This window comes from Malus sylvestris, chromosome 5, assembly GCF_916048215.2.
Source record: "Malus sylvestris chromosome 5, drMalSylv7.2, whole genome shotgun sequence".
Classification (NCBI taxonomy): domain Eukaryota; kingdom Viridiplantae; phylum Streptophyta; class Magnoliopsida; order Rosales; family Rosaceae; genus Malus; species Malus sylvestris.
The window spans coordinates 38,477,889-38,493,413 of record NC_062264.1 but is presented as its reverse complement, the minus strand read 5'-3'; the positions used below and the strand labels follow the sequence as shown (position 1 = coordinate 38,493,413).

Below are 15,525 nucleotides of genomic sequence, written 5' to 3'. Positions count from 1 at the left end.
TTGCATCTCCATTTTTCGGTATTCCCATACCGAACCAAAAAAAAAAAAAATATATATATATATATATATATATTATTTTTTAATTATAAGAGAATTATTTCAACCGTTGATTATTGGATTTAATCTGTGCCGTTGATTTGTTTTTAGGTCAGATCCAAATGGTACTCTTTCCGTTCATTTGTTTCCTTTCCTCCATCCATCGAAGTGATCTGACTGTCTACCACCACCGGCCTACCACCACACAGCCACCGCGCTCTCTCTCTCTCTCTGTACGCTCTGCCTCCAAATATTTCGCTCACTTTCGCTCCCGCTCTCTCTCTCTCTAGAAGCCGAAAAATACATTCACCAGTAAGCGCTCTCTCTATCTCCATATCTCTAAGCTAACTCTGGTTACTGGTTAGCAACATTTCTAGGTTTTTGAAATTTTTGCATAATTACAATTTGCCCCGCAATCCTGGGTAATTTTATTCCAGCTCCGTGCCTTGTTTGAATTCTTATTTTCTGAGCTTTATTTTGGTTGTTTGGTCTTCCAGCTCTGGTTCTCTGATCATGCATTTACTTAGATTTGTAATTTTTGTTTTGTTTGGGGTTATCATTTTTGGATTTTTTGTATTTTATGTATATGTTTGGATTTTTGTTGATTTTATTGTGCACTGTGAAAATAGGATTGTTACTTAGAAATTGTATGGACAGGAAGAAAAGCTGAGATTCCACATTTTCTAAGCACCCAGATGGGGGCTCGATCTAGAACTAGAAGTATCCAATTGATGTAAGTTTTACAGCTGTTGGATATTAATCACTTACTTTCTGATGCAGGGTGTTGATCCAAGTATTCGAGCTGAAGTGTGGCCGTTTCTTCTTGGAGTGTAACTGTGTAAGTATTTTCATATCTATGCGATTGCTTTAATGCTTCAAGTTTTGTATGTGTTATATGAAAATTAGTTAGTATATGATTTTCAAATTTTCACCCTGAACCTACACTACGTACATATTTGCTCTCCTAATTTAGAAACAAGCTGGATTTTATTTGCTTTCTAGTTCAAATACACGATATATGCACAGATTTTTGAATGCTATGTTGAATGCTCAGATGTTTCTATGTTGAATGCTCAGATTTTTCTATGCTCAGATTATTGATTGGAATTTGGATATATGTTGAACTGTGGTTGTGATATATATTGATGTGCATTGTTATTTTATTTGTTAGGTAGGATGGACGGGTCTAGTAGCCAATCTAGTACACATATGGTCTCGGTATTAGGAAAACGAAAACAAACCCAACCTAGTGGTACCCTTCGGATACGGAGGAGGATATTGCATTAGAACAAATAGAAGAAGAGGGGGAAGAGGGGAAAGAGGAAGAGGGGAAGAGGAGGAAGAGGAAGTAACTTAATTATTGAAACTTTGGCTTGTAACTAATTTTTTTGCTTTGGAGTTTGTTACTTTATTTATTTTAAAACCTTGGCTTGTAACTAATATTTTTGCTTTTGGATTTGATACTTAATTTATTTTTTTTCATGCATGTGTAGTAGAAATTAAATAGGTAGATGCTATTGTGCATAGATTGGCAAATTGCTTTAAAATAGATTTGTACACCGATTTGACATGTTCTACACAGATTTGTACTCAGCTGCTCATTTAATCCTACAGCAGCAGCTGCCCAAAATTGTTTTTTGTTGAATCAGGTTAAGTCCATATGGGCTATGGGCTGTTGAATTGACCACACAATTGGACATATTCATTACTGGGCTGGGCGGACAGATTATGGGCATGGCCCAATATTGGCTTTTCGTCCAAAAGCACAAAAGCCCAAAACCATTTCGGGATTTCCGATTTGTCCCGAAATCCAGAAACTATTTCTGGATTCCCGAAAATTGGGATTCCCGAAAATTTGGTTTGGGATCGGTATTGAAATTGGGATTCCCAAAAATTTTGGTTTGGGAATCGGGACAAGGATTTCGGTATGGGATCCCATACCGAACCACCCCTAGTATTATTACACTTGATGTATTGAAATGTGTTTCCTATACACGGGAAAATCTCTGGCATACTACTTCTATAGACCTTGCAACAAATGGCAAAGCAGCAAATACTCACCAAGAAAGAGGAAGAGGTCAAACTTGATAACTTACCCCATGAAAGTACGCCATTTTCTTAGTTGGCAAAAATTCTAGGATAATACTTTGTACTCACTAGAATACTGAATAGCCTATATAATCATTTTTCAAATTTTTTTTTTTTTAAAAGACAACTAGTGGTAAGTCATTGTTATCCATCCCTTATGGGCGTCGGAAAGATTCACAGAGGCATTTTAGCCTCTCATTGGCTACAAGTCTGACTTCCACACCAGTAGCGGGTTTCGAAACCGAAACTTGCAGTTTTAAGTTTCAATTTTGACTTAATAATATTTTAATACATATTTTATTATTTTTAAAAATAGTAGACATATTATTTAATTTGCCTTGAGCTTTAAAAACAAAGTATCTTTTCATTCGGGTGTACCGAATGTGATGTTTATGGGTAATTTGGTAACAAAAGTGGCGTTCTTTAAAAAAAAATTAAAACTAAATTTTTGTAGTGAGATGTCGCTAAAAACTAGGGTGAACCGAACGGACATACTCTTCGTTGTGAGAAAACAATTGTGTGGAGTTCAGTTACCATTAGATTTTGCTAAGTGACACTAAAACTCAGTTAAAACTCGACACATAGTAAGTTTATAAAATATTATCAACTATTCTAAATTTAATTTCTTTTTCAGTGTGCCTAATTTAATTTCTTTTTTGTGGTTTTCGATTTGCAGGTGGATGTTTGAAGTTTTTTTTCCTGTGATTTTGGGGTAATGTCTCGTGCTACGATCTTGCGTGTGGTTGTCTAATTTGATTCGGTTTTTGCTCTCAAGAAACGATGCTTGAGAGGAATCGCCGCCACCAACGGAACCTGTAGACTTGGACTATCAGATTCTCACTCAACCCGAGTGGTGCCGGTGATGAGAAGCTCACCGAGAGCAGGCCCCGTACCGCCACGGCCATCTCCACTGTTTGGGGAAAATCCATCAGAGAAGATAAGGACTCCATCTTCTCCAAATTATCACTGTTTATTTAATATTTTATTATTGTATCTTTAATCATTCATGACCACTACATTCATTATTTAAATGTTAGAGTGAAACTTTAATCATTCTCGTCAGGGTACAAATACAGAGTGTAACATATACCTGGTATCTCACTGTCTGGAAAAATTATCAATTCTCTTTCTTTCTTTCATTTCACATTCTCTATTTTGTTTTTATCTTTCTATAAAAAATTAATATAAGATATTGACGTGATTTAATCATGACTGTTCAAATAGGAGGAAGGGAGGGAAAAAAAGAGAGGAGAGTATCCTACTCCGAAAATAAGAGCATCTGTATCTTCCTTTACAGCTCATTGTTTAATATTTTATTATTATGTTGACCTAAAACATCACATCACATACCATTTTATTATTAGGAAAACTAATGAAAGAATTTGAAAACTTTAAGTTTTAACGATAAAGACAAAATAAAGGGTAAAATAAATAGTATCAGGATTGACTTTTTAGTGTAAAAATGTGATTTTTCGTTAAAGTAAACAGTACCGGAAACTTTTCGTTAAAGTTCCCATTATTATTCACCTAAAACCCTCTTTAATCCGTACACCCACTACATCATTTTTAGTATTATTGTATTATTGCAACGACAATTTACAAGAGTAAGCATTACTTGATGTACACCCACTACAAGAATAAGCATTTCTGATTAAATTATTATTTTTGATAAACCCATTTAGAATCTAATCTGGGTTTTGCCTGGATTCCAGGGTAAAAACCTTGAAACTTAAAAGGTTGGTTTGATATGGGTTTTCCAAGTAAGTTATGCATGAAAGTGTTGGCTGCTGCTGCTTCGCTCCCTCAACGCTCATTTTTTACACATCGCATCGTCGATCCGATCCCCGCTCCAATCCGCCAAACAGGTTCGTCCCCCCTCCCAAATCCCTAATTCGTATTGTTTATTTCTGTCCGAATTTTGATCTGTTTTTTTTTCTTTTCCATATTTCCAGTAAATCATTTGTTATTCCTCCTCATCTCTCTCAGTGCTTTCACTGAAATTTTCAGTTCTTAGATCGTATTTTGTTTCTGATTTTTGTTTTCGTTCAATGTGATTTTGTGTGAAAGAATCAAAGATGTTGGGAATTTTAAGGAAAAAAGTGGGAGCTGGAAGCTCATCAGCTATGGTACACCCTCTTCTTCTGCAATTTATGAACTTTCATTATATAAAACACTTGATTAATTTATTATTATGTGATTTACTGCCTAATCTTGTGTTGGTTCAGATTTTGGGGCAGAGGATCCGCCCCGCCGCGTCGGCAATGAGGGGTTTCGCGTCTTCGGCAAAAGAGGTAATCTGACGCCTACCATCATCTAATCTTTGGCATTTATATTATAATCCATGCGATTGCTTAACAAAAAATTTGTGTTTTTGCTTTTTCAGAAGATTAATTTTTGTACAACATATAAATCTTATAAACATTCTACCCATTGTTTAGTTTAACGAATTTTGTAGTGTTAGTTCTGCACCATTTCAATTTGCCTTTAATTGGATAAATAATAGCATTGTTTAGCTAATTTGCAAATTTCCTCATATTCCTAAGTTATCATTTTTAGTCAAAATTTTTAGATTTTACAGATTTTCCCAGTTTAGGATGATAAAAATTTGGGGCTTTGATTTGTTGATGTGATTTCCACGTACGCTGAGTTTAAATAGAAATGCAAGGATATATTAGATATACATCATCATAGCCAAAACCTTAGAGGCAGAAAAGACCCAAGGACAAGTACAGGGGTGCACAAAATGATAAAAGGCGTTCGGAAATCATTTCCCATTATTTATCACCTTCCTTTTTCTATAATGCCAGCGAGCAGTGATTGAGTGACGTTTACTGGAGAAGGCGTAGGGTCAACCCCGGGGGTGTTAGCACCACTTGCATTGCTGCCTTCGGGCTGATAGTTGAGGTGAACATTACTATGCTTGGATGCAGTTGATGGGGTATCATCCTCCACCAAAAATCTACCCGTTGAAAATGTTGTTACATCTTTAAAATTATAATCTGTCAAATAGTTTGGCTTCGACATGACAGTGCCTATGTCAATGTCTCCAGAGAGCATTGCAACCACGCGTGACATAGATGGCCTCGCCATCGGTGATCCCTGCGTGCACAGGAGTGCTGCTCTTATCAATCTAGTTGCTTCAGTTTCATCAAACTTTGTCAATCTCGGATCCACCAGCCCTAGAGTTTGGTCGTTTTCATGTAGAGTCCATACCTAAAAAACATTATGCCACGGTCAAAGGACAATATAAATAAGTTTCACAACAATGCCTAAATGAAGCTAGGCGAATGCAATTCCTACCCATTCAAGAAGATAAATCTTTTCTAGATCCAAGTTATTGTAAGAGTTTGGTCTCCCGCTGAGGATCTCCAAAATGACGACTCCAAAACCAAACACATCGGCCTTCTCTGTCAAATGTCCAAACAATGCATACTCCGGTGCCAAATAGCCTCTGCAATGCAAGATAATCAAATGGTTGCACAATGTTGCTTGAGATCATTAGAGGCATTATTAACGTGTTAAAATTTCATGCAAGTATAAATGTGTGTGGCCATAATGTATCTATCCTTTGGAAAAACAATAAAGGATGGCTTACATTGTCCCTGCAACCCGGGTGCTGATGTGGGTTTTCTCGTCATCATAAAGCTTTGCCAGTCCAAAATCTGATATTTTTGGGGAGAGTTTTGCATCGAGCAAAATATTACTTGCTTTGACATCTCGATGTACAATCCTTGGCCTTGACTCCTCATGAAGGTAAGCAAGTCCTCTTGCGGTTCCCAATAATATATTGAATCGAGTAGGCCAGTCAAGGTGCAAGTGACTTGTTCCTGAAATATTAGTGAACACATCCAATAAAAAAACATTTCCTAACAATTTTAGAGTGCTTGAAACTACAGACAATGATGTTTCTATGCAACCTAAAAGTAGATAGGTTTGTACCAAAAAGTGCATGATCAAGGCTCTTGTTTTCAAGATACTCATAAACCAAAATGCGGTGGCTGCCTTCGATGCAGCATCCATACAATTTCACTAGATTTCGATGTTGCACAGCAGATATGGTAGCAATTTCAGATACAATTTGACTCTTCCCTTGGTGAGATGCTACTGAAAGTTGCTTCACAGCCATTACTCTCCCATCAGAAAGTGTACCCTACAATGTACACAGAAACACAATTTAGTGACGTGAAAGGAAAGAAAACAGAAGCTATATTTTCTTCTCTCGCTCGCTCGCTCGCTCTCCCTCCCTTTCTCTTGTCATTACTTCAAGTACATGATACTGATGTAATACGGATTTCACCTTATAAACAGGGCCATATCCTCCCTCTCCTAACTTATTTGAAGGATTAAAATCTTTGGTTGCAGCTCTCAACTCAGCGTAACTGAAAGTATTTGGTCGAGGGCCTAATCCTAGAATATCTGCACATTCGTGACACAGTGTGACATTAGTTTTACTTTCGTGAAAGCATTCTTACTTGTGTGTGTTAATGTCAGAGCAGAGAAACCTGAATTGGATACTACTAATAATATGGTCGTTTACCTTCATCGTCCTCTTTTTCTGATTTTTTCCTCCTCATATATAGAATCGCAGATATTAATAGCAAGCTCACAACTCCAATAGGAACTGCAATACTAACTATCAACCCAATCCTGCTCTTCTTTCCTGGAGTATTTGGTGGAAGCCCGGAAACTGTTGGTATAAAATCTGAGCGATAAAATAGACGAATTCTTTAGTGTCAATTAACAGCAGAAAAATACATTTAAACCACTTACATGAAATCTCTGTACATTAACACATACTATACCTGAAGCAGCATGGACAGCTGCTATTAGTGGGCCGTAATGACCATCAGCGGGTATGCTACAAGTCCCTTTACCAACCCAGAACAGATGAATTTCAAGATAATTCTCTGACACGCTAACATTAAATTTTCTCACAACTGCTCGGTTAACACCACCTGCCTCCTTCGATATGTCAAAGTCCTTTGTCTTGCGGGTACCCTAGCAACCAGATGAAGAGGTAGGTGATAATTCTAGTCTGCTTTAAATCATTGTCTTTAGTTAATGTAGCTTAAAACATCGAAAACCTGTCCAATGGGGTGTTTACTTCAAATAAGTTAGAATTTTTATCCTATAAGCTGTCTTACCTGAATATAGATATCAAATACACGTCGTCCTAGACTTTTCCAAGTTTGCGAAGTGCGATTTTCATAAACTGTCTCTGCAAAGTGCAATGTTACAGTGTAGGGCCCATTCTCAAGGCCCAGGCCATAGTATCTCAGTGATCCTGGGGACACTCTTGAACTGTGGAAAAGCTCCGGGGTCACATCTGTTCCGGTGACTTGTGCATCTGTATTTATCAGAAACGATTGGTTCTTTCCTTTATAAAACAAACCGGCATTGCTGACGGCCCATTTCTCTGTACTGGTTACATTGAATGTTGTTGGGCCAAGAGCTGAGTCTTCAGTCTCATACAATATGCCATCACTTCCCGTCATTTGTTTTCCACCACACTTGACTGAGAAGTTTGCATCTGTAAAGTTTCATGTAATACCAGAAGCTAGCCAGTTATGCGTATTACTGAACTTATGAAAACATGCTTGCAATCTATATCCATATGTATATATAACTAGAGAAGCAATGCCTTTTCCTCTAACATGACATTGCGTTAAAATAGTAAATGATCGGTGACATAAGAGCAGATTACATCGTGGGGCATTTCGATTGCATGGAAAATTTCTCTGGAGGCAATTCAATCCAGGAAGACTGGAAACACAGAGAACAATTATTAGTTATCCCGATACAAACATATAGTGGAAGAGTTGTGATAGTATTGCTTGTCTAAAAACGAGTAAGAAAAACTTCAACTCACGTTATGTTTGAACTGTCAAATGTGAAGTTGTTGACCACTAAGTTCCTGCATAAAATCATTAATCAATCAACATATGAAGAAAAATATCTTTATCAAATGAAATTTCCATGTACAAGATCAAAACTTAGTAGGCATGCAAGTAGCACTGTGAAAATGAATCTCAACGATACTTTTTTGTCCGAACATATTCTGGTGATTTAAATTGTAAAATGAAGGTGAAAGATAAAAGGACATGTACAGTTGCGATGTTGTGGTCACCCACTGGGGAAAGCTTCCTAATAAAAAATTGTAAGACAAATCTCTGCAAATAACAAAATAGAATTAGAAGACACAAAATGCATGTTAGTTATTAAGAATTTGTGTAAGATAGGATTAGAATGCTTACGATTATACACAAACACATACATGCACCGTGCATTCTATATGACTACTTTAAGAAACGAGGATTTACATAGTCTGAAGTTGATAGCCCTTTTGGCTCGGAAGAGGTCCGGAGAGACTATTGTTTCCAAGAAACCTGGCCATTTCGATTATAGTAGAAGGCACCCAGAAAAGAAAAAGAGATGAACAAACAAAAGGTCAGATGTGCACAAAATTTAGAAGGATTAGTCCAGATCTTCAATAAAAGTAGGGAATGTTAAAGAGTTGATAACTTATGTATGATACGACAAGAAAAAGAAAATAATAAAGACGGGGATTACAAGGATGTAAGAGAACTCAAGTTGAACAAAGAACTTGGGAGTTGGCCTGTCAAATTGTTGAAACTCAGATCCCTGCACACCAACGATAAGTTGAGAGGAGCAATCAGAATGAAAGAAACTAATTGGTCTCGTTGGGACTCAAGCTTATATTTGCTGGTACGTACAGTGTCTGTAGATTTTGATATTCTCCAATATCAGATGGGATGGTACCAGTGATTAATGCGTTTCGCAGTATTCTGTACTCCAAAAACATAAAATTTGATAAAAAGTAGATGGAGTAAGATATCAAATTTCAAAAGGAAAAAGAAGTTAGAAGAAAGTATCTGGATCGAAGAGAATCTTCACTTACAAATTAGTCAAGCCTTTCAGATTTTTTATGAAATCAAGAGAGGAGCTCCCATTGTATATATCACTGATTAGCCTACATCATTATATGCAAAATAAACTGAAATCCCGTCTTCGGAGAAAGAGAGAGAATTACAAATTATGAAACATTTGTACTTACAGTTCGTCCAATGAGGTCAGTTGAGAAAAGCTGGTCGGTATTGGGCCTTCGAAAGAGTTCCCATGAAGTCTCCTACAGAAACATATAAGAAGCTTGTGAACAAATTATCCATCTCAGGTCTGCTTTCATAAACTGCAAAAGATCAAAGGTTTCTCTACTTACAAACTAAAGAGTTGTGTCCAATTCCCTATGAAATCAGGTATCTTTCCTGAGAAAGGATTGTCCAATGCCCAGCTAAAATTCAAAAAGTTGACTTATACTAAGCTCATCCAAGAAAAGCAATCTCAAAGTACGGGATAAACGAACAAATCTAAAATACGATTTAAGAGCCGTTCTTACAGGACTTGCATGTTGGTGAGTTTGGCAAATGTTGAAGGAATTTCACCACCGAGTCCACAGCTATCCATGTAACTGTGAAAATCATAAGGCAATTGATTAATACCTATTTCATACAATAAAGTGCAATTTTTGCTCATCCGAAAGGAATTAACATGTAATTCAAATTTGATGATTTAACGAAGCACTTACAGTCGCTCGAGCTTGACTAAATTACCAAGTTCTTGAGGGAGTGTTCCGGAGAAATTATTTGGTCCGATGTCCCTGCAAGTCATGTTGAACGGGCAAACACTTACTTGAAAGCAATTATTGAAGAGTGATAGAAGGTTATGTTGAATTGTAAGTCTATAGCTGATTAGGAAATAAGTTGTGTATCAAATTTGTGTATTCACTTGAGTTTAAAATACCAAGTGTGCAGCTCTAATGTAGTAAGGCAAATAATGCCAGGTGTAATGATCCTAGCAACTAGCTAGATGTAAGGTTGTGATTGTTTTGTGAAGAGAGAATCCACCTTGGATTCTAAGCACAAAGTGTGTGTGAATTGTAGAGAGATGAAGAGAATATGCTCTGCTAGATTTTGCAGAGAGAAACCTTCAGAAAATTCTTCCATTGTTATCCTTCTCATTTTCTGTTCATCAATTGTTCATGCATAACCAGATTTTTAGCTTATCACAATAGGTTATGTATCTAATGTTTACGACTCAAAATTTTATTGTACGCTCTCTAATTTTTCATGGCTTACAAATATGTTAGCTCCTTAAGGTTTCCAAGCTCCTTGGGGATGGGCCCATAGAATGAATTGGTGCCAATTGACCTGAATGGAGATATCAGTTAGTGAAAGATAAGCACCATTATTCAATAAAAGCATAATGATTTTTTGTAGATTACGGTGTAAAGAACATAACTGTAGATTATGATATTGAAAATGAAGTTTACAAATTGCTACGGGTCTCATCAGAAGTATGAGTATTTAAAGAAATGTTCTCTCACTACTTACAAGTGAGTCAATGCAGACATATTGCCAATGAATGCCGGTAGGGGACCGGTGAAATAATTCTGACTGATGCTCCTACAAAAGTTGAAAGGAAGTGTAATCATTAACTCTTAATCTTACAACATCACCATATATTTGTTGAAATCCCACATCGGCTAGAGAAATAAAGAAATAAGAGTTTAAATATCCAAATCCCACTCCAATTAATGCCGAGGCCTTTTGAGATAAGCCCCACACCTGACGGATTGTGCTGGTGGTAATTACCAAGTTGGGAGACAGTATCGGTGTTGTTGGAAGTAAGTTTTTGGCCCGTCTCTCCGATAATTCTACAATTCTTAATATCCAATAGATAATTTTGATGAACCAAAAACGGAGAAGGGAGTTGGAAAAAATTCATACAAAAGTGTGAGATATCTCAGAGCCACAAATTTTTAATATCCAATATATGATTTTGATTAACCAAAAACAGCGAAGGGAGTTGGAAAAAATTCATACAAAAATGTGAGATATCTCAGAGCCACAAATTCTTCTGGAAACACCCCTCGTTTGTTAAGAGCATACACTCTCCTGGAAAGCAAAAATATTGAACATTTAGAACTATGGAGCGACACAGTCAAATTATGACGTCAATATATATAGGTCGTACCCAGTGCACAAGGCTCCCGCTTTACGCAGGGTCTGGGAGAGGTCAATATATATAGGTAGCAAGTGAAAAATCAGTAGTGGCATGGAAATCTTGTTCATAAAGAGAGTAGTTTAACATACAGTTTGGTGATGTGGCATGTAGCATTATTGTCGTAAGAACAGTTGCAAACGATGGCTGGGTTGATAGCAAAAATGTCGGTGCCGTTGATGGCAGATCCACTGCAGGGTTCTCCACTGATATTCCACAGCCCCGGCGCTGCTTGTGTGTTCCATTGTTCAAATATTGAGTTCAACGCCCTCACTGCACTCTCAGTTAATTCAGTCCTTGTGTGTATTAGATTATATCACACCATAATTTGAATTGTGTTACCACTTACCAGACTACCTCGAACCAAACGAAAGATCAAATTGATTATTACAAAGGAAATTACCCTTAATTTTTGGATGTTTTGTATATGAGAAGAAAAAGGGTTTTACAAATAAGTTTCTCGAAACTTCATTTCATATAGTCAAAAAACACTTAAAATGTCATTTTGTTGAGGGAAAAAAAGCCCAGTTTCTGGTCAAAAACACTTAAATGTGGCAAAGTGTGTGTGTGTGTGTGTGTGTGTGTGTGTCGTGGGGGGGGGGGAAGAGAGAGAGAACCTTCAGATGGATCAGTGGTAGCATTTTGAGTAAAGGACAGCTGAAACCAGAAGCAGCTGAGGAAGCAGAGTAATAGTATCCTCATCATCAACTTCATCTTCATATTGTACATGTGCAGAACTTGCTCTCCTCGAAGGCGTGAACTTAAACGACCAACACTTATATTTAAACGACCAACACTTATATATTGATAATGTATACATATATAATATAGGGTAAATTACAAAAAACTAGCTCAATTATGAGCCGAATCACAATATCATATCTCATATTTTAAATATTACAATGTCATAACTCAATTTATGAAGTCGTTGCAATGTTAGACCACTGATAAATTTTCTGTCAATCTAACTGTTAAATGATGATGAGTCAGAAAAGAGACTCACTTTTTTGCCAACTTGAATAAAAAATTAATAAATTAATAATTTTTTATTTGACAATTAAAATTAACTTTAAAAATAAATTAAAAAAACCTCTCCTCCTTGTTCCCTGGAAATCGTCCGCGTTCCTCCTCGCATCACTCCTTCCTCCGCTCCCCTTCTTCCTCGTCCTCCTTAAACACAGCTAATTTTCGACCTCCTCCGGGAACAACTGATACACCGCCGATCGCAAAACGCAGGTGGGTTTCAATGGCAAACCAAAACCAGACCCAATTCATCTTGCTCCAACAGTCTTTACATAAAACTAATTTGATTTCTTCATCATAAGTTCACTAAGATTTCGCAAAACTGAGCATTAGAAACCATCCCCTTTTCATTTTCCCTCTCTTCAAATCCCATCACCAACTGGGGCTTTCGCCCCACTGCCATTTCTTCAATTTCCTGTTCTTCACCATTTTTCTAAGAAAAACCACCAAACAAAATTGCAAAGCGAGAGTTTCAGAAAGCCAAAACGAAGAACCCCACAAAAACAAAACCCAAAACGAAAAACAAAAATACAAACCCAGAAAATTCAAGAAATTAGAGAAATTATTATTTTTTAAATTAGAGAAATTAAAATTTCAAAAATTCAAGAAGTGGCCATTTGAAAATTCGCCCAGAACTCCGGATTTTCGAAATCCTCCATAATATTAATTGAAGAATGGAAGTTCATTACAGTCCAATTATTTTCTTTTTCTTTCCCCAAATTATTTTCTTTTTCTTTCCCCTTTTTTTTTCCCATTTTCTGGGTTACCACCACTGCCACAGATTCGCTTCCCCGATGTGTGTCAACCTCTACACCTTCTCATTTCCGTCTCCGTCCGTTCGGTTCTCCATCAACCACCATTCGATTTCTCCCAACCATCATACGAATCGATCCACTGCCGTTTCAAAGAAACCGGACCGATTTTGATGCCGAAGAAGACATGTATGTGCTCGCCGACGTCGTAGCCAGATCATTTCGTTGCAACCTCCACAAGAACCTGGGAGGGAGTCAAAACACCGGATCTTTCCCGTCGAACAGATTGAATATGTGCCGATCTGATATGACGAACTCGCTGGTCCGAATCGGTGGACTCGAAGGCGGCGGATGGACGAGGAAGAAAGGGGACGAAGGAGGACGAGGAAGAAGGGGGACGGATGAGGGAGTGAAGGGGACGAATGAGGAAGAAGGTGGACGGATGAGGGAGTGAAGGGGACGAATGAGGAAGAAGGGGGACGGAGGAGGGAGTAGGGGGGAGGAGACGATTTCCGGGGAAATGAAGAGAGTTTTTTTTTTTTTTTTTTTTAATTAAGTTTAATTGTTAAATAAGATTTAGTAATTTATTATTAATTAATTAATTTTTTATTCAAAATCCTAAACGTCAACATTTAACAGTTAAATTGATAGAAAATTTAACGGAGGTCTATCATTGCAACGAATTCATATGTTGAGGTATGACATTGCAATATTTAAAACATGAAGTATGAAATTGTAGTTCGACCGATATTTAAAGTAGTTTTATGTAATTTATCGTATAATATATTTTGTCCAAGTTGCATGATCAAATGGCGGCCACTTTTTTAATTTCCCACCTGTAGTTGGCCAAGACTTTGATCATATTGGTTGAATTGTATACTGTAATTTACCCAAAATACGTACCCAGAACCACTTATCTGCCCTTCGCTGGAAACCATGTCATCATCGGCGTCGATTGCATCCGGCCACTTCCTTTTGATGTTGATTCGAAGAGAAAGAACGAAAGAGAGAGCAAATCCTCTGATGCGGGGGTGTGGGGGGATCTGGTGGAAGGAGGATATGGGGTGGCTGGGGTCCATGGATATGGATTAGCTATGGCAGATCAGCCATGGCATCTAACAGAATGAGAAAGAAGATGAAAGGTGTTTGGTTATGAGTTTAAAATGATAATTGAGTGTTTGGTTAGTAAGATACAAATATTGGGATAAAGTTTTGAAATACACATGTTGTAATATTATTGGGGCACATCTGAGGTGAGTAAATTTCGGTACTTCCCATTGAGTACCCAAGTAAGAAAGTTGAAATTCAACAGTAAAATCAAGAGTAATGTTACACTTATTACTTATTTATACCATCATTTATTTTATCTCTCTAATAATGGTAGTGTCCACCAATGCATGTGAATCCTATCTCTATTAGAGAGATGATATAAATAATAGTACAAATATATGGTAAAAACAGCATTTTTGTAAAATTAATTGGTAATATGAGAAGTAGTCCAACCACTTATAAATCCTTATATAATTTAGTCTCGTTTTATCCTCACATTGTCACACCCAACTTTACATTTGGACCAAATCTCTACATACGCTTTCCTCCTCAGCAACTTGCCGTTGTTGAATGTTCTCATTCACTTAGGGAAGTAGATAACACTAGCTCATTATATTTCCTCTTCCATTAATTGTAATGATAGTAATATTCTCATTAAAATAATTTCGCTCTATTTTATTTATTTATTTTCATCTGGTATACATAATTTGAATCTTTTACTTTCAAAGTCAATCTTTAAAAATTAATTATACTAAAATTCAGCCAAATTTAATAATCCAAGTCATATAATAAATAAACAAATCATGTTATTAAAAACTGAAATTTTGACTGGAATGCGGATGAAGAGGAGGCTGCATGAGATGGGCTGCCATGGCGGTACCCATCGTTATGGCACTGCAGTGGTTCAGATCACGACTGAAAAAAATGGCAGTGGTTGTGTTTTGTTTAAAAATGATGTGTGTAATCATCTACTCCAAGTGAAAGACTCTTAGTGTCCTCTGAAAGAAAAGCACCTTCGGGCGAGGCCCTAGGGAGACAAAAATCGTCTTGTAACCCTACCGACACGTAATTGGACGGTGGAAAATCATACAGAGTTACCTTTTTTGAAAAAAAAAAAAGAAAAAAAAAAGAGAAATATCAAAGAGAATCTTTCAAAATAGAATTTTTCATCAACTCTCGAACACTTCATCTTCTTTATATAATTTTTATATTAATATTATAAAATATTGTGTCAAAAAAATATGGTGACAGAGAGTACAAGTGAAGGATGTTGACGGTTAAGATTGAAGTTTCACAAAAGATACATATATGAATACGATCGAGATCATTGGCAACTTCTGTGGTGGGTACTGATACATATTGAAATATCTAAACCCTAGTCAACCTCCGGTCAACAAAAGAAAAAGTCATCCATGTCCATTAAGTTTATATAAAATCGTGCATCCCAAAACGTGTGGCAACGTGGTCTTGTTTTTCATACTTGCTTTGCGTGAGACGA

The 15,525-nt window shown here is 36.8% G+C and overlaps 2 protein-coding genes across 7 annotated transcripts in view; one reads left to right on the top strand and one right to left on the bottom strand.

The window, feature by feature from the left end:
• The window catches only part of LOC126620819 (uncharacterized), a 70,673-nt gene that overhangs the window by 24,218 nt on the left and 30,930 nt on the right, over window positions 1-15,525 (top strand). The gene's annotated exons all lie outside the window — the stretch shown is intronic.
• LOC126620784 (probable LRR receptor-like serine/threonine-protein kinase At1g56130) lies at window positions 4,772-14,233 on the bottom strand. 2 transcript variants are annotated; one of them, XM_050289068.1, is made up of 25 exons: window positions 13,881-14,233; window positions 11,820-11,977; window positions 11,295-11,475; window positions 11,025-11,096; window positions 10,533-10,604; window positions 10,278-10,349; window positions 9,728-9,799; window positions 9,539-9,610; window positions 9,362-9,433; window positions 9,200-9,271; window positions 9,044-9,115; window positions 8,859-8,930; window positions 8,695-8,766; window positions 8,445-8,510; window positions 8,232-8,294; window positions 7,994-8,038; window positions 7,829-7,887; window positions 7,269-7,654; window positions 6,927-7,122; window positions 6,662-6,826; window positions 6,422-6,540; window positions 6,064-6,274; window positions 5,720-5,951; window positions 5,425-5,575; window positions 4,772-5,337 (listed from the first exon to the last, which is right to left on the bottom strand). In XM_050289068.1, exons 1-25 carry the CDS (start codon window positions 14,054-14,056, stop codon window positions 4,906-4,908), a joined length of 3,360 nt encoding a protein of 1,119 aa, XP_050145025.1. In that variant the 5' UTR covers window positions 14,057-14,233; the 3' UTR covers window positions 4,772-4,905. The 2 variants fall into 2 exon arrangements, with proteins under 2 accessions (XP_050145025.1, XP_050145026.1); XM_050289069.1 differs by lacking the exon at window positions 10,533-10,604.

Coding starts and splice junctions, on each gene's coding strand:
- LOC126620784 (XM_050289068.1), bottom strand. CDS start 14,056: ATGGACCCCAGCCACCCCATATCCTCCTTCCACCAGATCCCCCCACAC. Junction 11,978..13,880: donor GGGCAGATAAGTGGTTCTGG/GTACGTATTTTG, acceptor TTTAAATATAAG/TGTTGGTCGTTTAAGTTCAC. Junction 9,611..9,727: donor TTAGTCAAGCTCGAGCGACT/GTAAGTGCTTCG, acceptor TGATTTTCACAG/TTACATGGATAGCTGTGGAC.